The 21,704-nt window shown below is 31.6% G+C and overlaps 1 protein-coding gene across 3 annotated transcripts in view; it reads left to right on the plus strand.

The window, feature by feature from the left end:
* The window catches only part of Ubr3 (Ubr3 ubiquitin ligase), a 225,097-nt gene that overhangs the window by 22,541 nt on the left and 180,852 nt on the right, over positions 1–21,704 (plus strand). For all 3 annotated transcript variants that reach the window (XM_075381156.1, XM_075381157.1, XM_075381158.1), the window contains exons 2-3: positions 8,478–8,691; positions 18,449–18,577. In XM_075381156.1, the coding sequence (XP_075237271.1) occupies positions 8,478–8,691; positions 18,449–18,577 (343 nt within the window). The remainder of the gene's footprint in view (positions 1–8,477; positions 8,692–18,448; positions 18,578–21,704) is intronic.

Below are 21,704 nucleotides of genomic sequence, written 5' to 3' on the forward strand. Positions count from 1 at the left end.
AGATAAACTAAACAGATAAAATGCACGTAACCGTCCCACATATATGAACAGTACAATGGCGAATAGACAAGATGACGATGGGTAACTGGATGCAGCCTATACAACCGGATGTAGCCTATACAGAATGAATCTGTTTTATAAAAATACCGTAACTTCGTTCCTATCGATAATATGAACAGGATGTTAAAAATTAAGGATGTATTCTGTATAAGCGGCATCCGGTATTGATAAACGAAAGCCTAATGTAACTATAGTTATGCGATTGAATTTAGGTACTTCTTAGAAAACGTTTACTTTACTTAAATTATCCTGGCTAAAGGCTATGTTTCAAGTAAGCCCCGCACCCTTATTTTTCTACCTCCAATTCCAAGACAAAAAGTGCGGGGGGGTACTCGAATAAATACAGCAATTGTTGCACCAGCCTTGGAATGTACACACGCAACTTGCCTTTCTTCAGAATGCGTCGCACACTAATAGCATTTATACCAATCTCACGTGACTCCTGCCTTACAGATTTTTAAATGAACGCTGAAACAGTTCCAGCACCCGCTCCTGAGGATTCTCACTTTTTCACCCTGACCGGCTTTTATGTGCATCATACTTTGTTCCATGGATCTCGAATTTGTCTCGTAGACAAGTTATTGTTATTCTTGAAGGTGGATCATTCCCGTACTCACGACTCCATTAAGTTTGACCGAAAGTACACTTATTTTTCAAATTGAACAGTAGCCTCATTTTCCCAGAAATTTAACCTTGTAGGTAGAAAAATAAATTTTCTATAACAGTTCAAAGTGTGTATACATTTTTTTGAAACTCCTATAGATTTTTTTTTAGACTTTTCGGGAAGGTTGTTTATAATAAATCGGCCTAATATTTCTAGATTTAATATAATCATGATTTTCACTACAAACTGTTACTTATATTGTTAGGGATGCTTAAAATAAAATATACGATTTGATAATTTTCACTCCTTAAGTCGATTTAGTTAAAATAAATTCTTTTTTTATTTTTAAAATGTACAAAACTGAATTATTGTAGGTATAAAAGCAGTGACCTAGATTGTAAATATATACAGTTTAAAGTTCGTTATAAAAGTTATAAAAATGGTGAATTGATAATGGAGAAAAGTTATATATTAATTGATTTCCTACGATCATTTAAACACTTTTTAATACATTATTATGCGTTAAGCAATTTCACGATTTTATTACTTCATTAGATTTTGTGCGTGCGTGTGAGTGTATATGTTCTTATGTATATGGATAAAATGTATGGAGAATTCTGTTCAACTTGTATTCATGCTCACATACGATTGTAGTATTAAAATTTTCCATTAATGCGTATTTTTTATTATTTTAAGTGAATACAGCTTTATGATGAGAATGCATTAGAAGTTAATAGAACTTGATAATTTCTTTTAACTTGTATGCTTTTTATTAGTGCTTCGTTAATGTAAAACGTTTTTTAGAAATAATTGTTTTTCGTAGGAATTTTAGCGGTATTTTTAATGTTATTGTTGTTTCTGTTCGTACTTGTGTGTTAATAAATTTAACTTTTCAAGGTCTTTCTAGTTTGTGTCATCACAGATAATTTCAAAGTTTATCAAATCTGATATTTTTCTTTTGATAATTGTTAGGTATGGTTACTATCATTTCAGGTAGATTTCATAAGAATCCCAAATCAGCTGGTTTGGAAGTCAAGAGCTCCAGGGTTCAAGTCCTAGTAAAGTCAGTTATTTTTACACGGATTTGAATACTAGATCGTGGATACCCATGTTCTTTGGTGGTTGGGTTTCAATTAACCACACATCTGGAATGGTCGAACTGAGAATGTAAGACATTTACATTCATACATGTCATCCTCCGAAGTAATACCTGAACGGTAATTCCCGGAGGCTAAACAGGAAAAAGAAAGAAATATTTCATAAGGAAGTTATGAAATATACCCTATTGTAATGGGTACCATGATTCGACTTCCGGAAAATTTCGATATATCTCCGTGTTTTACATCTCCCAGATCCCAAAACCACCGTCAGTTCAAAAGTTTATATATGTATATATTTCACTTTCTTATGGACACGATAACTGCCGTAAGTTTGAGCCAATGACTTTCAAATTGATACATAAGATATAACGACCCAAAATCTCGGTCGAGTATGTTAATGGGCAAAATCGGACCATGGGGGTGGTGACGGTGGGCTTTTTCGTAAAAAAACGAAATATCGCTATAACTTTCTTAAGCAAAATATTGAATTCGTTTAAAGTTCCTACTTTTCTTTGAATAAGGGCCTTTTCTTTCTTTTTTCCTGTTTAGCCTCCGGTAACTACCGTTTAGATAATTCTTCAGAGGATGAATGAGGATGATATGTATTAAATGAAGTGTAGTCTTGTACATTCTCAGTTCGACCGTTCCTGAGATGTGTGGTTAATTGAAACCCAACCACCAAAGAACACCGGTATCCACGATCTAGTATTCAAATCCGTGTAGAAATAACTGGCTTTACTAGGACTTGAACGCTGTTACTCTCGACTTCCAAATCAGCTGATTTGGGAAGACGCGTTAACCACTAGATCAACCCGGTGGGTTTGAATAAGGGCCTAAAATGTATCTAAGTAACGTTTTTTGATATTACCAACCATTGGCCCACGGGGTGGAAGACAAAAAGTATACCTCCCTTAATAGGCACAGTAACGAATCGGTTTAAAGTGGTCTTTAGTCCTCTAAACATTATCTAAAACTTTAGTGTGAAACAATTTTTGATATGAACAACCCTTACGGCAAGGGATGACCAAAGAAAAAAAACAAAATATCGCTATAATTTTCTTAAGTAAAATATATATCGAATTCGTTTAAAGTTCCATTTCTTTTGATAAGAGTCTAAAACTTATTTTAAAGTTTTTCGATATAACCAACCGTAGACCCAGGGGATTGAAAAAATGGGGTTTCGAAGACAAAAAAGAATCATACTTGTATTAATAGGCGCATTTTCTAATCGATTTTAAAGTGGTCGTATGTCCTCTAAAAAATTAAGTAAAATTTTTGTCTGTAACAATTTTTGATGTGACCAACCTGTACGGCAAGGAATGACCAAAATTTTGCTGGAATTGTAAGATTTTCGTATGCTTAACATGTGATAGTTTTTTCACGTGCAACCATTGTCGTATTGAATAAATTTGAAGTTTTTCTTAACTTTAAGGTGGAAATTATTTTTTCTCCTACTTAGAATGGGTGAAAAATCTACCTCCGCCTTCCGGCGTGTCAAAAGGGATTTTTTTTTACAATTTAATTTAAAATTGAAGCTGACTGACGTCTCTATTTTTTTAATTTATTTTAAAGAGTTGGAGGAACCCCATCTTCGGGCGCCTGGGCAATCTCGAGCTCGCTACAGGTTTCACAAGACGTTATTAAATGCGAATGTATTCCTGCACACTATCTACTAAACTTCCACCCCTGTGGCTACCCACCCTTCCTGGTGCAGCTGGTGTGCATTACTTCAGGAAGGGAGGAATACACCCTCACACACATTCAGACATTACAGTCAACAGACATGGACCTCACACCCACAAGATACCAAACAACAGACTAAATCTCACCACACCCTTTACATCATCCAATCATCACTCAGAAAACATACCTCACGCCGCACACTCTACACTTCACATCAAAGCCACATTCAATCGCATAAACAATCACCTCATAGACAGTCTAACACTGTAGTTTACTTACCTCACGGGTCACCATCAGACGCGGGAGCGGAGTGCCCACGACCTCATCGCACCCAGGCGATCCCCTAAGCTCTCAGCCGCGTGCTTGTCCGCCCCCGCACACTCCGACGACCCCTTCTACCCCTGCGAGACTTCCCAGAAATACAGCTTCTCCATGATCTTCCAAGCAAACCTTGCTACAGCCGTCCAGTTTTCCGCGCGTTCTAACATGATCTCTGCTGGAGTTTCTCTGGGAGGAATATTTCCCTTTTATCTATGGTGTCCAATATTTCCCTCCTTGCATCCTCAAATCGGGGGCAGCGAAAGAAGACGTGATATGCTGTCTCTTCTTCGTTTACACACACCGGAAAATTAGCGGAGTGATCTAGCTTAAACCTAAAAAGGTATTCTCCGAACCCCCCGTAGCCGGATAGAAAGTGTGCGAGACAGTAATCCAACGAGCCATGGTCCCTCTCGCACCATTTTCTCAGGTTTCCAATTATGCGGTGTGTCATCGGCCTCTATCACTAGTGTCGTACCGTATCTGCCGTACTCTAAAATATACCCAAGAAATGCAAAGGTTAGAAACCTATGTCTTGACTTAAAAGTAATATCAGGTTTATGAGGTCTGTTCAGAATATAATCGAATATATAATCTTTATTATTAATTTTACAGATAATATATTGGTCCTTGTCCCTTTAAAGTACTCCTCCCCCCCCCCCCCCCCCTATTCATACACTTTTTCCAGCGGTGTTTCCACTTTGCGAAGCAGTCGTCTTGATTGATAGCTTTATTTGAAATGACCTTGACGAATTTGCTTTAATGTCATCAGTTGGTCTTCAAACGGCGTCCTTTCATCACCGATTTTAATTTCAGAAATAAGAAAAAATCGCAAGGAGCCAGGTATGGCGAGTAGTGGGAGGGTGAGGGAGGACAATCATCTGATTTTCGGCACAAAACTGACGAATTGACAAATCCGAGTGTGCGGGCGCATCGTTTCGTGACTAAACCATGAGCTGTCTCGCACATCTCTGGTCCCTTTTTGCGGATTTTTTCACGTAACCGTTAAGTGCCTCGATAATACGAACGGTTCACTGTTGCACCAGGACGCAAGAATTCAAAATGCACAATTCCATTAAAATCGGAAAAAAACAACATAGAGCATCACTTCGACATCGAATCGAGACTGACGTGCTTTTTTGGGGCGTGGAGATCCATCGTGATGTTTGAACCTTTGTCTCGATGTCGTAGCCGTAAACCCAGCTTTCGTCTCCCGTTAAGATCCTTTCCGTGAATGTTTCATCGTCATCGGCGTGTTCAAGAAGTTGTCGACAAACTTCCACTCGATGTTCTTTCTGCTATTCGGTCATTGAACGAGGAACAAACTTTACTGCAACTCGATGCGTGTTCAACTTTTCATTCAGAAAATCACGACATGATCCAATCGAGATGCTAATCTCTTCTACAAGTTCTCTGACAGTCAATCGGCGATTTGCATCCACCAGATCGATGGATTTTCTGAACACTTACGGAGGTTATGTTCTGCGTACGACACAGATTATAATCTACGTAAGACTGTTTCAAAAGTTGAAACGTTTCTGTGAAAGTTTTTCCCGGTTTCACGCAAAATTTTATGTTATATCTTTCCCGAAAATCGCACATTCCAAAAATAGCTACTACCACTTAAACGCGTTGCACTGAAATAACAATAACATAAAAACTAAACAAGATATCAACAATCCAAGAACATGTAATTACAGAGGAGGGTATGCGGAACATAATGATGTTTAATACACGTCACAAAATATCTCCGTTGCGCGCAATTAAAAATGTTCCGTTATTTTCTGAACAGACCTCGTACATGAGAGTGATATGAAGACATTGTTACCAATTGTGATTCAAATTCTCTTGAATGTAGGAGTGACTGATAATTGTACACAGTAGGTTTTCTAACAAATTTTCTTAAATTTTAGCATGAAAATATTTTGTACATCACAGTTAGATCAGGTTTTATATATAACCTGATGATTCTAATATTTTGCTACGAGGGTTTTTTTTGAAGGTCCGATCAGAGTTACAAAATTAAAACCACAGTGAAAATAAAAACTTTTTTATTTATAACGAGTACTTACATAGCCATTTCTCTACATAGTCGCCACTCCGATTTAGACATTTGTCGTAGCATGCAGACATTTGGTGGTAGCGTGGTACCAACTTCCCAATACCCTCGTCATAGAACGGAGCCGCCTGTGTTTTCAGCCATGTTTCTACGCTGGTCTGCAGCTCGTAGTCTGTACCAAATGTTGTCCTCCTAGCCAGCGTTTCATGTGAGCAAAGAGGTGAAAATCGGGTGGAACCAAGTCCGGGCTGTATGGTGGGTGATCAAATAGTTTCCAACGAAAACGCTGCAGGAGCTTCTTTGTTACAGCTGCAGTGAGCGGCCGAGCATTGTCATGGAGAAAGACAATGCCTGATGACAACATTCCTCTCCGATTATTCTGAATTGCCCTTCGTAGACGCTGAAGAGTCACGCAGTATGATGGTCGTGCCACGTTCGGTGACTTCCACCAAGAGAACATCATTCCGGTCCCTGAACACAGTAGCCTCAGTACTGAATTATGCCTCAATAATAAGTACTTCGTGACAGTGCCTGACAATGCCTGAATAAGTACTTATTATACCTCAGAACACAGTAGCCACAGTACACTTTCTGTTGGAGAAGGTTCGCTTGAACTTCTTTGGTTTACTGGGAGAATGAGAATGCATCCGCTGTTTGGATTGTTCTTTTTTCTTCAGTTTCGAAATGGACCCATGTCTCGTCCACCGTGACAATTTTGTTCAAAAAATCTTCTCCTTCATTGCGGTACCGCTGGAGAAAGGTTAGGGAGGCGTCCATTTTCTTTGTTTTGTGATGGTCGGACAGCATCTTGGGAACTCATCTCGCACACAGTTTGCTGTACTGAAGTTTGCTGTACAGTTACTGTACACGATGGTGTAGAGAGCTGACCTTGAAATTTCAGGAAACGAATCACTTGATACAGAAATATATCCGCAAAGATTCATCCGATTTTTATGCGGGTTTTTATTTCGCGACCGATCGGACCTTGAACAAAATAACCCTCTTATAATAATCCTGTATTTATTATTAACCAGTGGTGATGACTTTCTTCATATTGTTATTTTGTTTTTATTTTAAGTTATACAATAAAACCAGAACATATTCCTTGACAGGCTTTCAACGATTTTTGAATCTACAGATTCAAAAAGCTTGTGTAAAGTTGTATATTATGTTTGCTATTTTGGCATGTAATATTTTTTAAAAAAATTATTAATATATTCAATAAAATCTTTACTTTTGTGTGTTGTATAAACTATGTATAGATGAATTTGAGAACCTCGTCTTTTTTTTTTAAATCTTAAAAAAATTTAACCACTTCATATAATGTTTATGTACCATAGTTTTTTGTACTAGACTGTTTTTACACATAGAAACAATAATAATAATACATAATTAATAGTTTCACGTATGCAAATTATTAACCTTTCATTCATCCTTTTCAAAAGAACATTTGTCAAGACTGGTGTCATTGTTAGAGTTTATATTGACACTCTTCTACTATTTTTTTTTTAGTCTTGGTTACTTGTCTTTATTTTGGCTGCTTCTGCTCACATTTTGCTTAATTATAAGATCACAAACTAGGCAAAAGCATTGACATCTGTTACAAAAAAAATTGTTAAAATTTTTTCATATGTATTTATTACAAATAAAATAAATTCATATTTCAGCACTGTAATTTAGTTTATTTTCAGGCGAAATATTTTGGTTTCAATGAAATTAAGTTAAGAATGAGATTTTTGGTAAATGAGCAATTGCATTATTTACAAACCAAAAAATGGGTTTTAAGCAGAATTTAATTGTGTTTAGTTAGGTTTAGTAACTAACAATTATGTGTACTGAATTTTATATGATATCAGCAAATATAACCTAACGCTTGCTTCACTTGCCAATCTCATTTAATTAACTTTAAATATTAAACTTGCCAATTGCTAGGCTGAATCTTAATTGTTGCAATCAATTATTTAGTCTGAAAATCCAGGTATATTACAGTGCTGAATTACAAAACTGTGGTGAGTGTAGTGTGTATCTTATGAGGAACATAATCTCGAGGGAAAGGCGTTTCCAAAGAATAATTTTAATTGTAAGAATAACATTGGTCCCAAATAAGGTATATTAAAAATTTTATCGAAATCAGATTCAAGTTCATAATTACCAAAAATTCAATTTGAAAATAAACAAGATTAAAAAAAAAAGGTAGTGAATTATGAGACAAAGGGAGATTTAATACCAGCTAAATGCTGAGTTAAAGAACATTGTGTATTAGATGTTGCTGAATTTTGTAAGTAAAAGGGATGGACGACTTAATGAAAATATTTTCATGACTAAAAAAAATGAAGATATCCAAAGTAAATTACTATACGAAATGGGACTTTGTTGTAGAAATATAAAGTTTATATAAATATTAGCGACTGATTGAGTTTTTCAATTGTCAAGATTTCATCCCTCTAACCACATGTAGTAACCAATTCCTTTTTTTTGTATTTTTTATTGTCACCAGTTTGAAAAGGGTAATGCTGTAATATATATGTAGTAAGTGATAGTAAAAATGATAAAATGTATAATTTATGGATGAATAATCTTTGTCTTACTGGTATATATATTATTATTTGCCTGATGGATTTTATTTACTTTTTTATTTATTTATTTTTTACAGTTAGAAGATATGATAACGCTACAACATGTGGTTTAGTTTGGACTGCAAACTTTGTCGCTTATAGATGTAGAACCTGTGGAATATCGCCATGTATGTCGTTATGTGCAGAATGTTTCCAAAAAGGTGATCATGATGGACATGATTTTAATATGTTTCGTAGTCAGGCTGGTGGTGCTTGCGATTGTGGCGATACATCGGTTATGAAAGAAACTGGGTAAGTTTTTGTTAGGTTTTTTAAATTGATTTTTAGTTACATTGAATAAATTTTATTTAAAGAAATCAGATGTATGTTTTTCATATTTTGAATATTTTTTTTCTTTAGAATAAAGGAACACTTGCATACTTGTGGGTGAGTTGCTAGTGTATGCTGTACTTGGGTATTTCATTTTCTGTCAATTGTGGCCAGATTCAGCAAGTGTGGAATGCTTTAATGTTATAGTAGGGGATTTGAAACCTTTCTATTATGTTTTAAAGCAGTTAATTGAAGTCTTTTTTTTTTTCTAAGTGTATCTGAATTATAATCTATTATAAATCATTTCTTGTATTTAAATCTTTAAGATTAAGTTTAATTATAGAAAACATTTTTTCAATATATAAATATTAACAGAAAATTAGGTCCAATATTTGTAGATATTTTCTTTATTTGTTTTTATTTTCTTTCTTGATTGCTTTCCTCCCTACCCTGAAAATGTGTATTTTCATATTAAAAAAGATGCTTTTCAACTTAACAGTTAGTGAAATAAATTCATAAACTAGCAAATGTTTAAAAATCATTAATTAAACGTTTTTAAAAAGAATAATTGTATGGTAATTTTAATTATTTAACAATCAATGTCAATAGATATTAAAAAAGAATAAAAATATAAATATTTTAAAATAAATAAAGAAAAAGTGAATGTATATTTGTTTTTATACAATAAAAAACAAAATTAATAAAATAAAAAGTGTTGATTAAAGATTATGGAGTAATTTTTATTGATTAAGATTATTTCAGTTGAACTCATTAAGTTAGCTTATAAACAGACTAAAATATAGAAATTTCCCAGTAAGGTTATGCATAGGTAATATGATGTGATATACGAAAGGATTTCTTTAAGATTATAATTTTTCTCAAGAAAAATAGAGGTAACATGAACCAGTCATAGAAATAGCCTATCTTATAAATAAAATGTAAGGCGGTGTCGAATAATATGCCACCTTAGTTCAATACCTCAGTTACTTTTAATTATTGTAAATATTTTATTACTCGTCGGTCATTCAAATAAATAAAAGTCTTTCGTTTATAATATAAATTATTTTTATGATCTTTGAACTCATATATCTTTGAATTCATATATATAAAACATTATTGTATTATACATTCGTAATAAACACATGTTGAGTCATAGAAGGGTGGAACAAGACTGACTAACAATAGAGCATTAGAAAAATTCATTTAATTTGAGTAACAAAGAAAGAGATTTATAAAGGGTAAAAGAAACAGTGAAAATTTATAGAATAGAAGAAAAAGGGAAAATTTTTACTTCCTTGTACGAAGTAAAGGAAGTATTGTAACCACAAAAAATTTCGGTTTTCAGATTTCAACGGAAATATCCATCTTGACTAGTTTTGGCATACATATCTCGCATAACTAAAAAACAATTAGCCATAGGATGTTGACATTTTGGATTTAGGACTGTTATAACATTCTGCACCTATCCTTTTGATTGCAATCAACTGAACCAAAAGTGTCCAAAAAAGCCCAAAATCCCCAAAAATTTGGATTTTGGACTTTCTCTTAACTGCAGTGGTAAGCCCACATTGAGAGCTTTTCAATGATAAATCATAAGTGGTATTTATTTTCATCGGTTCCAGAGTTATAGCCAAATAAAATTTTAATTAATGAAATATTTGGTCTTACAAGGGGAAGGCTCATCGGTTCGAATCCGACTTAATCTCCCTTTTTTAACTTTTTTTCTTCAATTTGAATATATTGATTTAATAATTATTAAACTATGATTGTAAAACAAAAAAAAAAAAATTACAATAAATGATAATTCAATAACAATAAAAAAAAATATGAAAATCTCAGAAGTTATTTATGCAATAAAATTTTATGTACTTTATAAAATATGTTTATGTAATACATATGTGTATATGTAATAGATTTGGTGAAACATCTGATTATGTAATAGTAATTGAAAGTTATAATTTAGAATTGTATTATTTTTGGATTTTCTAGTTTAATTTCTGTTAATTCTATTTAATTATTCTGGAATTTCTGTTTAATTTTATCTATATTAAAGTTCACTACAGGGTTACTGAAAAATAGACCTTCATAAGAACAACATATACACATATGCCTGATCTTTAATAAATTGCAAAAAATTCTTGTTTCAGTTCATTACGTCTCTAATATTGTCGGACAATGTTCTCCTTAAGTCGTAGTTGATCATCATTGCATTTATTATTTTTTTTGTTGCCAATCATTTAATCACTCTTTGGTTTGATATAATTATTTTGATCCTAATTTGTGTATATTGTCTCTAGTTCTCAAATTTTCTCTCTATATTCATCATCCTCCTCTCTTAATTTCTTTATTATTTCCTTGGTCTTATTGTTTTTTCCTTTATCATCTCTTAATTTTTATTCTTCTTTGTTTTTAACATTTTCTTCCTATTTATATTTATCATTTCCTAATTTTTTTATTCTACCCTTGTTCTTAACATTTTCTTCTTCGAATTCATCTTGTCGATTTTTTGAGAAGATATATATTCATGTTATCTTTCTTTTTCCTGTATGATTGGTTTTTTTTTCATTTTTGTTATTCACCAAATAATCCAATAATAAAAACTGAATATTTTACACCATAAGGTTGAAATTAACATTTGTAATCAGTGTACAGGAGTTCACTAAACGGAATAGTGTTTAAAAATTGTTAACTTCATCAGAAATCTGAAACTTTTGTTAATCAGAACTCACAAAAATACAAATAATGCGGGGCTAGTAATAGAAGTAATAAAGTGACTTTTACACTATCCTAATATTTCATGTAAGATTGTTGATTTAATAATTGTATAAATATTTGAAGTTAATAAAAACCAATATTTCAGTAATTGTGTAATTTTCCTCTTTATTATAAAATTGGAGGATAGTATCTCACTTTCAAATGAAATAAGTTAAATGAAGTGCAGCAAAAAATGTGTATATGTAATTTAATAGGTGTATACAAGTATGTGGTGTTCACATCAGATAATTATTTTTAAAATTAAAAAAGGAGAAAATAGAACCTGAATCTTAACATAACTGCCTGCCAAAAATCATATGATTTTTTTCTTTTAGTTTAACATTATAAATGAAACTATTACAAACAATAACATGAATCATATGATTTTTGCAATTACAATAAGTTACATATATGATACAATCCATTATGTACATTTCAACATAATATCAAACAAGTTTAATTGTGAATAATGAACAATAATATAATTAAATTGTTAATATTTATGTTTAGTTGAAATGGTATTTACATTCATTTATGATATTATAATAATAATAGTACTCATATAAATATATAATAAGTTAATTAAAAAAGCTCTTAATAGTATTTTGAATAATAATAATAATAAGCATATTGTTTAAATAAATAATAATACAATCAATTTTTTTTAATCTATAATAGTTTGAAATTACATTCACATTAATCTTAAATAATAAATAATTAATAAATCTAGGAACCCTAATCCTCAAGATCAATAAATTGTTACTGGTTACCTAATATATAAATCAATACATAATCGTATAATGTGTAAGATGTGAAACCATAATTAAATTAACACAATATGTAAATTAGGTTATAAATATTAATACAATATTTATGAGCATGTAAACAGTTATAAGAATATAAATCAAATGAAATTACAAGAACAATAGTATAAAAATAATTAAATCAGTAAAAAATATTATTTAAATCATCAGTCATTTATGATTAGTAATAGGTATAATTTATGCACAGGTCTTAATGGACCATTAACTTTACGTAAATCAACAACCCTTACTAGGTTGTCTGAGCCTGGGTGAACCTGGGTGACAATTCCATGTTTCCAATGCATGGATGAAGAATTTCTATTGGTAACTAATACTAAATCTCCAATATAAAAATTACGGGATGAAAAACTACATTTATTGTGCTGCTGTAAATAATATAAATAGTCCTTAGACCATCATCTCCAGATAGATTGTATAAATTTTTGGTGTAATTTCCAATGGCCTAAGTGATTAATTTTTTGGTAATGGGGTTCAGGCAAGGAAGTGAGTGGACATCCTATGAGAAAATATCCAACAATTACACGATGCATATGAAATTTAATGCTTTTGATTGTGCTATACCATAAACCACCAAAATGGGGTGAAGAGAGAATAAAATGATCAGGCTATATCTTGTGTAGTTATGAATGCTTGAATGTCTGATTTTAATTTTTCTAAATTTAAAAATTGTTACAAATTATAAAGTATTTTTTTATAAGACTTGAGTGGTAATACCTCTACATGATATAAATCTTTTAAATGCTGCAATAAACGACTGTGAAGTCAGATCAGAAACTAATTCCTAAATGATTGGCTGTAGTAGTGAGACATATGAAAGTGCTATATATGATTTACCTAAGGTCTTAGACTTCTGTTCGCCATGACAAATCATATTTGGATCGCTGTAGTTACTACGCATGTAGAGAATGGTTGGAAAAGAATAACTCTAGAAGAGTTATGGTAACTTGGTAGAAGAACAGCTTGGTAACTGACCAAGTTATTGTACACCTGGCTTTCTGCATTATATCGAAAGCATATCATACATTTACGAATGATAGAAAAAATAATTCTCTTACCATTTATAATCCAATTTTTCTGGTGAAAAGAATGATGTGTTAATATAACACCCCATTGAGGATGTTTAACATTGGTAATGTAATACAGTGTTGTAATCTGCCTCCTACACGAAGTAAGCCTAAATTATCCAAAAATGAAAGCGATATAAGTTTGATTGCTTTTAAGATTATCTATTTCATTACTAAAATGCATGTGTTGCGAGTGTTAAATAAAAAAGTTAAGAGTACGATTTAATTCCTTTGTAGTTAGGGAACCAATGATTCGTTTCGTTTTAATTGATTTAGCATTATGAAAAAATCTAAAACTGAAACTAAATGTGCGAATTAAAGTGTGTAGTGAAAAAAATTGTTCTGTTTAATTAAATACAACAGTAGAGATACAAATGATATTACTATAGTTTTGCGTTTTTCTATTAAACATTTAGAATTTTTATTTTAGTTATTAAAAGTAATTTTATTTTTGGCCAGTGGAAAGAAGATTGTGAAAGCCGTTAAGGACCATGTTACCAAAGTGACATGTCAAATAATTTACTTGGTGTACAGCCTCTACACAATACATCTGCTGGATTATCAAAGGAATTTGATATAATGCAAATTAGCATTTGAAGTATTTTTCTGAATGTCAGAAATGCTGTTGCTGACAAATACTTTCCAGTTAGATGGTTGTGTCTGTGAATCCAATGTAGTGCTATTATAAAATCTGTGTATAAGTATATCTCATCAAAATGTATGTGTAAGGAAGTAACTACCTTTAATAATAAATGACTAATTTAAAAGTTCAACTTTTGTAGTGTAATTTGTTTTAAGAGTGCTAATTTTGATTTAGAACAAAGTAAATTAGAAGTTGTATGGTTGGCATGTACAATTCATATGTTAGTGCAGCAGCCATAGCCATTTATAGAGGCATCGGAGAATCCATATATTTGAATAGAAATAATTCTAATATCAGTGTTAGGTTTGATGGAATGATTTATTTTAATTGATTCAATCATTTGCAACTGGTTGTATAAATTGTTGAGCCATTGTGTTAGTAACGTGTTTGGTAATATTTCATCCCAATTAATTTTAAGTTGCCACAACAACGGCATAAAATCTTTATGTGAGAAAGCAATAGGACCAATGAGTCCTAAAGGATCAAACAGACGTACTATAATGAACGGAATATTTATTTTAGCGTATTTTTTAGAATCTCTATAATGATTAATTTGGAAAAGTAGCGTGTCTGAAGAATTATTTTAAAGAACACTTCTGAAGTACATAAATTGTGATCTTGATTTGAAGGAATGGAAGAATTTTGTTCAGAAGAAGAAATGGTACTATTATTGGAAAACCATTTATGGAGTGAAAAACCATATTGTTGTAATAATTTAGAAATATTAATTTTCAATTGAATAACTTATTTAAGTTAATCTGAATTTGTTATGAGATAATCAATATAAAACTCATTTCGAATGACCTTAGATTTCTTGTGGAAAATCATTCTCATTTTCATTAGATATTTTAATTAGACATCTAGTGGCTACATATGGTGCACAAGCAGTCCTATATGTTACGGTTTGTAATGCGAAGTGTTTATTTCTGGATCTGGTGAACCATGCCAAAGAATTCATTGTAAATTGGAATCACTAAGTTTAAGTAATTTCTGACAATGCATTTTAGCTATGTTCAACGTAATGATGTAATTATGGATTCTGACTAAGCAATATTGAAAATAGGTCTTGTTGGACTACAGGTCTGACTAATAAAGTATCATTAAGGGATAGGCCATTAGTTGTTTTAGAGTTCAACTATCAAAGAGAACTCAGATTTTAGTAGTTAGAGTAGAAGGCTTGAATACTGGATGGTGGGGTAAATAGCACGCATTTGATTTATTAATTAGCAAATCATTGGAATTGAGTAATGTCATGTGACCTAATTTTAAATATTCCTAAATGAAAGCGGAGTAGTCCTTTTTAAGGTTGGCATTGTTGATTAGTTTTCTTTCTAAAGATAAGAATCTATTTTTAGTATTAAAAGAATCACCCAGTTGAATGTTATTATCCTTGCGTGGTAATGACACAACAAATTTGCCTTGATTATTTCAACTAGTGTTAGTTTGAAAATATTTTTCACATGTACAGGTTTCACTTACTGAAACATCAGTGTTCATTTCTTCTTCTTCTTTCTTCATCGATTTGCCACAACACCTTTTCATTTGTCACTTTATCCACTCGTCTGATTTTTAACATTCTCCTATAGCACCGCACTTCAAAAGCTTCTCTAATCTTTTCTTCTCAGGTACTCCGATCTTCCAAATTTCACTTTCATATATAGCGACGCTCCAAACATATACTTTCAAAAATCTTTTCCTGACATTTAAATTAATTTTTAATGTAAACAAATTATATTTCTGATTCGCCTGTGCTATTCGGCATTTTATATCGCTCCTGCTTTGTCCATCTTTAGTAATTATACTTACCAAATAACAAAATTCTTCTATCTCCATTATCTTTTCTCCTCCTATTTTCACATTCAGCGGTCCATCTTTGTTATTTCTACTACATTTCATTACTTTACTTTTGTTCTTGTTTATTTTCATGCGATAGTTCTTGCGTAGGACTTCATCTATGCCGTTCATTGTTTCTTTTAAATCCTTTTTACTCTCGGTTAGAATTACTATATCATCAGCAAATCGTAGCACCTTTATCTTTTCACCTTGTACTGTTACTCCGAATCTAAATTGTTCTTTAACATCATTAACTGCTAGTTTTATGTAAAGATTAAAAAGTAACGGGGATAGGGAACATCCTTGTCGGACTCCCTTTTTTATTTCGTCTTCTTTCTTTTGTTCTTCAATTATTACTGTTGTTGTTTGGTTCCTGTAAATGTTAGCAATTGTTCTTCTATCTCTGTATTTGAACCCTAATTTTTTCTAAAATGCTGAATATTTTATTCCAGTCTACATTATCAAATGCCTTTTCTAGTCTATAAATGCTAACCCACCAGGTTGGTCTAGTGGTGAATGCGTCTTTCCAAATCAGCTGATTTGGAAGTCAAGAGTTCCAGCGTTCAAGTCCTCGTAAAACTAGTTATTTGTACACAGATTTGAAAACTAGATCGTAGATACTGGTGTTCTTTGGTAGTTGGGTTTCAGTTAACCACACATCTTAGGAATAGTTGAACTGAGACTGTACAAGACTACACTTCATTACCATTCATACATATCATCCTCATTCATCCTCTGAAGTATTTTCTGAACATTAATTACCGGAGGATAAACAGGAAAAAGAAAGAACGGTCTATAAATTTCATGTATGTTCGTTTGTTTTTCTTTAATCTTCCTTCTACTATTAATCTATTTGTCATAGATATAGATTAAAAGAATACATATAATTGTCTAATATTAAGTACTTTGAATTTGTTGTAAAAACTATCAATACTAATTAATGTATCAGGCCAGCTTTTATGAGAGACGTAATGCTTACTGCTAATGGCTTGAACAATCTTCAAGATTCCATCCCCAACTAGTATATACAATATTGTAATTGTAAAAGTCTTTTAATTTTTTTGCCACATTCATAAATTTGCCTTTTTTTTACAAATACGCGAGGAATTAAAATTTAATGCATGTTGGAATGGAACAAAAGAACAAAATGTTTATCAAAAGGTGCTGCGATCATATAGTTTCATTCTCCCACTATTAACATTTCAAAACTTGTTGACCCACATTCTCTCATTTTCTGTCAGTCGCTTATTTTGGAGTTTAGAATACCTGCTATGTCAAAGCATCTAAAACAAAGTGCAGTGATTAAAATTTTAACAGCAGAAATAGTGAATGCTAATGATATCGACTGGAACTCTTGATCGAAGTGCTGCAGTTAGATGAGCAATAAAAATTTGTGCATCAGATGCTGGTAAAGTGAATATTGAGTTTGAACCTTGCAGTGGTTGACTAGTTTCCATGATTGATGAGAAGTACGCAAATGAGGTAAATGAATTTATTAAAAAGTACCATCACTTTGAAGATGTATATTGTGTTCAACAGGTAAAAGAACCAATAATAATGATCAGCCATTTACCCATTGCGTGCAACTGCTGAGGATCTTGTGGAATTGAAATTTGAAGCTATCCTACATACTCACCAGATTTGGTACCTTTCAGTTTTCACTTATTTCCGCAATTAAAGAGGGCTATTAAGTATATTTATTTCACTAGGGATGGTGATGGTTGCAGTGAGTTTGTGGGTCAAGGAAAGATGCCTACATTCTTCATTGACAGAAAGAGAAAACTGGTTGACCATCGGGAAAATTATATAGCTTAATTTTATGCCACAACCGCATTACATTTCAGCCACCTGTCATAAATTTAAGTTTTTGTAGCAAAATTAATGTAATGTAATATTTGTGAATAGTAGCAAGTTTTATCATTGTTGATCTTTTGGAAATGCTTTCTTAACTCTAAATAATCTTAACTCTAAATGATTTTTCCCCCTTTTTTTATTACTTTTATTATTTTAAGTTTTTCTACATTTATATTACTTTTTCATTCAGTTTTTCTACATTTACTTATTTGTTGTTAATGAATCATTTTTGGTAAACCATTTCTGTCAGTAGAATAACATTAAAATATCTGATTTGGAATTAATCAATACAAGAAATAAATTGACTTAAAATTAACATATTAAAGCTAGGGGAAAAATTTCTTCTAAATAAAAATTAATTAAAATTTAATTTTTTTTATTTTTTGAGGGGGTATTATTTTTATTTGTAAAATTAGTAACAAATAAGTTAAGCATAAATAAATTAAATTTTACTTAAATACAGTCTTGTATATTTTATAGTAAATGAATTAAACTTAGTTGCAGAATATTAAAGAGGTAAATTGAGATTTTTCTAACATATCAATTGTGATTACTCCTTTTTTACCCACATTTTTTTTGTAATGCTTTATTCTTTTACTCTGAGTGAGTCGTGTTATTGTTTATTTGCTATTACTTATTATATTAAAAAATATTTTTACGTAACACCTTTGTTCATAGTTGTAATGTGATCACTTAAAAAACATTAATAAATTTCAAACATTTTTTTTTTTATTACTTCTAATGATATTATTTTTTCTATATTTTAGTTTTTGTGATCGTCATGGACCTAAAGCTCAAAGTAATAAACCTACTGCACCATTCGATTTAATGTGTGTTGCTGAAGCTGTTATGCCACGTATTATATTACGACTTATACAACATCTGAGAGAAAATAGGTAAGTTTACAGATTATTGATGATGTGTACTTATGTGTAATTTAAATTAGTTAAGTATATTTTACTTGTGGGTGTGTGTGCGTGCGCACGCACATGCATAACACATACATGCAAACCCATGTGTAATAAAAGTATGAATTAATTTGAGATGAATTTATTTAATATCTGAAAAATTCAAAGTCTTGTCTGGGATTTAACCAGTTACATTCCTGATAATTAACAAGTGCTCTCATTTAGCATACAGAGATGTTATGAAGTATTGCATAATAAGATTCCCTTATACAACAAGTAAAGGGATCTTTAAAGTTTCAAAGATTTAAGTGAAGCATTTTTATGGAATTAATCTAGTTTTGGAACTCCTGTGCCAGCAGTGTTAGATCAGCCTTTCTTTTTTTTCCTGTTAAGCCTCCGGTAATTACCTTTAAGATAATACTTCAGAGGATGATATGTATAAGTATAAATGAAGTATAGTCTTGTACAGTCTCAGTTCGACCATTCGTGAGATGTGTGGTTAATTGAAACCACCGTAGAACACCGGTATCCATGATCTAGTATTCAAATCCGTGTAAAAATAAAACCCTACTAGGAGTATTAAATCAACCAATTTTAATTTGTCTTACTCTCACAAACTATCCGTACTTAACTTTGTGATTATTTACGCATGTGCATGCACACACACACACACACACACACACACACACACACACACACACACACACACACACACACACACCAGATTCTTTAAACAGACATTTTTAAGCCATTTGAGGGCATAAAAAATAAAAGAAAGAGTTATTCAAATATTATGGGTCATCTCATTAAGCATATAATTATTGTAATCTCATTAAATATACATAAACATGCAAATAATTTAGAAATAAGTAATAATAAACATGAAAATATTTAGAGAAATTATATATTTGTATATATATAGAGAGAGAGAGAAATTTATATCTACAAATATAAATTTTAATACATACTTACAAGTGTACAGGAAAATTTTGATAATTACATTTTTTTAAAATTTGCACTCCATTCACAATAGCCAGCTTAATTGTAACAAGTTGTAATAAAGTCAATTATGACAGTTGTCAGTTTTATTATACAATGAATGTAATGCATTGCCAGATACAAATTTTTTAGATAGCTGATTATGTATCAGCAGATTCTGAAAAACTGGTAAACAAAAATTGATTTTTGGAATCTGTAGATTCTGAAAAATTGGATGGCAGATTTTTATGTAAATTGATAAGTTTACATTGAGCTTTCTCTTAATGGTTGTTTCTATTGGTAATTATATATATATATGAGGTCTGTTCAGAAAATAACAGAACATTTTTAATTATGAGCCAACAGAGATATTTGGTGACATGCAATTGGCAACATTGTGTTTCGCATAACCTCCTCTATAACCACATGTTCTTGGATTGTTGATATCTCGTTTAGTTATTGTTATTTGAGTGCAACATGTTTAAGTGTTAGTAGTGATTTTTGTAATGTGTGATTTTCAGGAGCAGCAATAAATGATAAAATTTTGCATGAAACTGGAAAAAACTTTCACAGAATCATTTCAGCTTTTGAAACAAGTTTACGGAGAGATGTTCTGGGTCATACGAAATGTGAAGTGGTCATCACCCAATTAAAGATGACACTTGACTAGCAAGGCCTTTGACTTTAACAGACAACACCCGTGTTCAAATCAATGATCTGTGGATGCAAATCACCAATTGACTGTCACAGATAATGTCACATCTTGACTGAGGAATTGAACAGGCATAGAGTTGCAGTAAAGTTTGTTCCTTGTTTGGTGTCTGAACATCAGAAAGAACATCTAGTGGATGTTTGTTGACAACTTCTTGAACAAGCCAGTGATGATAAAACATTCATGCAAAGGATCATAACAGGAGATGATAGCTGGGTTTACAGCTATGACATCGAGACAAGAGTTCAGTCATCACAATGGATCAGCAAAGGATCTCTACACCCCAAGAAACCACAGCACGTCAGTGTCGACCCAATGTCAAATTGTTGCTCTCTGTTTTATTTTTCGATTTTAATGGAATTGTGCATTTTGAATTCTTGCATCAATGTGAAACAGTGAACCTTGAAAATATCAAGTAATTATACAATTGTTACATGAAAAAATCCACAAAACGTGATCAGATTTGTGGTGAGACAGTTCCTTCATCAATACAATGCGTCTGCACACTCGGCTTTGTCAATTTGTCAGTTTTGTGCCAAAAATCAGTTGACTCCTCCCTCAACCTTCCTACTCACCTCGCCAAACCTTGTTCCTTGTGATTTTTTTTTTATTTTCAAAATTTTAAAATCTGATGAAAGGATGCCATTTTGAGACTATTATGACATTGAAGCAAATTCTTAAAGGCTATTTCAATTGAAGGGGACAAATGACCAATAATCTGTAAAATTAATAATAAAGATTAAAAAAAAATAAAGTTTGGTTATTTTCTGAACAGACCTTGTGTGTGTGCACGTGTGTGTTATTTATATTAAAAATAGCTAATTAATGGAAAATGTATTTAAAATATTCATTATGAGTTGTTAATATTTACCACATGATTACATTGTATTCTTTAAACCTTTCTAAAAATTCTATTCTGTGTATCTGTTTGCAGTTTTACTTCATATCTATTCCTTTCATTTAATTTTTTTACTTTTTTGGTTTCTGTATTTGGATTTGGTATAAACATTTCATTGCCTTTAAACATTTTTATCATGGAATCGCATAATTTCTTTGCGATACTTTGGATTTAATTCTGCCTTCATTAAAATTTGCAATTACGTCAGAAACATCAAACATAGAAAGGTTTTTTTTTAGACTGAAAATGTGATTGTTCAGGATTTTGTTGAAGCACCTTTTGTAACAAATTATTATCAGATAAATCTTTAAATATGGATTTCAGTTTTGCCATTAGGTTATTATCAGACATGTGAATTTAAAAGAAAACCCATATAGCAGATTTAATACAGTTTTGTTTCTTTTAGTAGCTAATTGGTTGATTTTATACATAAATTTAATGGTGCTGAATCGGTCAATTTTTCACAATCAGATATGAGTTTGGTTTTGTTAAGCTTTATACCACAAACAATTCTGGCTTTTAATACA

The sequence above is a fragment of the Lycorma delicatula genome, chromosome 13 (assembly GCF_047948215.1).
Source record: "Lycorma delicatula isolate Av1 chromosome 13, ASM4794821v1, whole genome shotgun sequence".
NCBI lineage: Eukaryota > Metazoa > Arthropoda > Insecta > Hemiptera > Fulgoridae > Lycorma > Lycorma delicatula.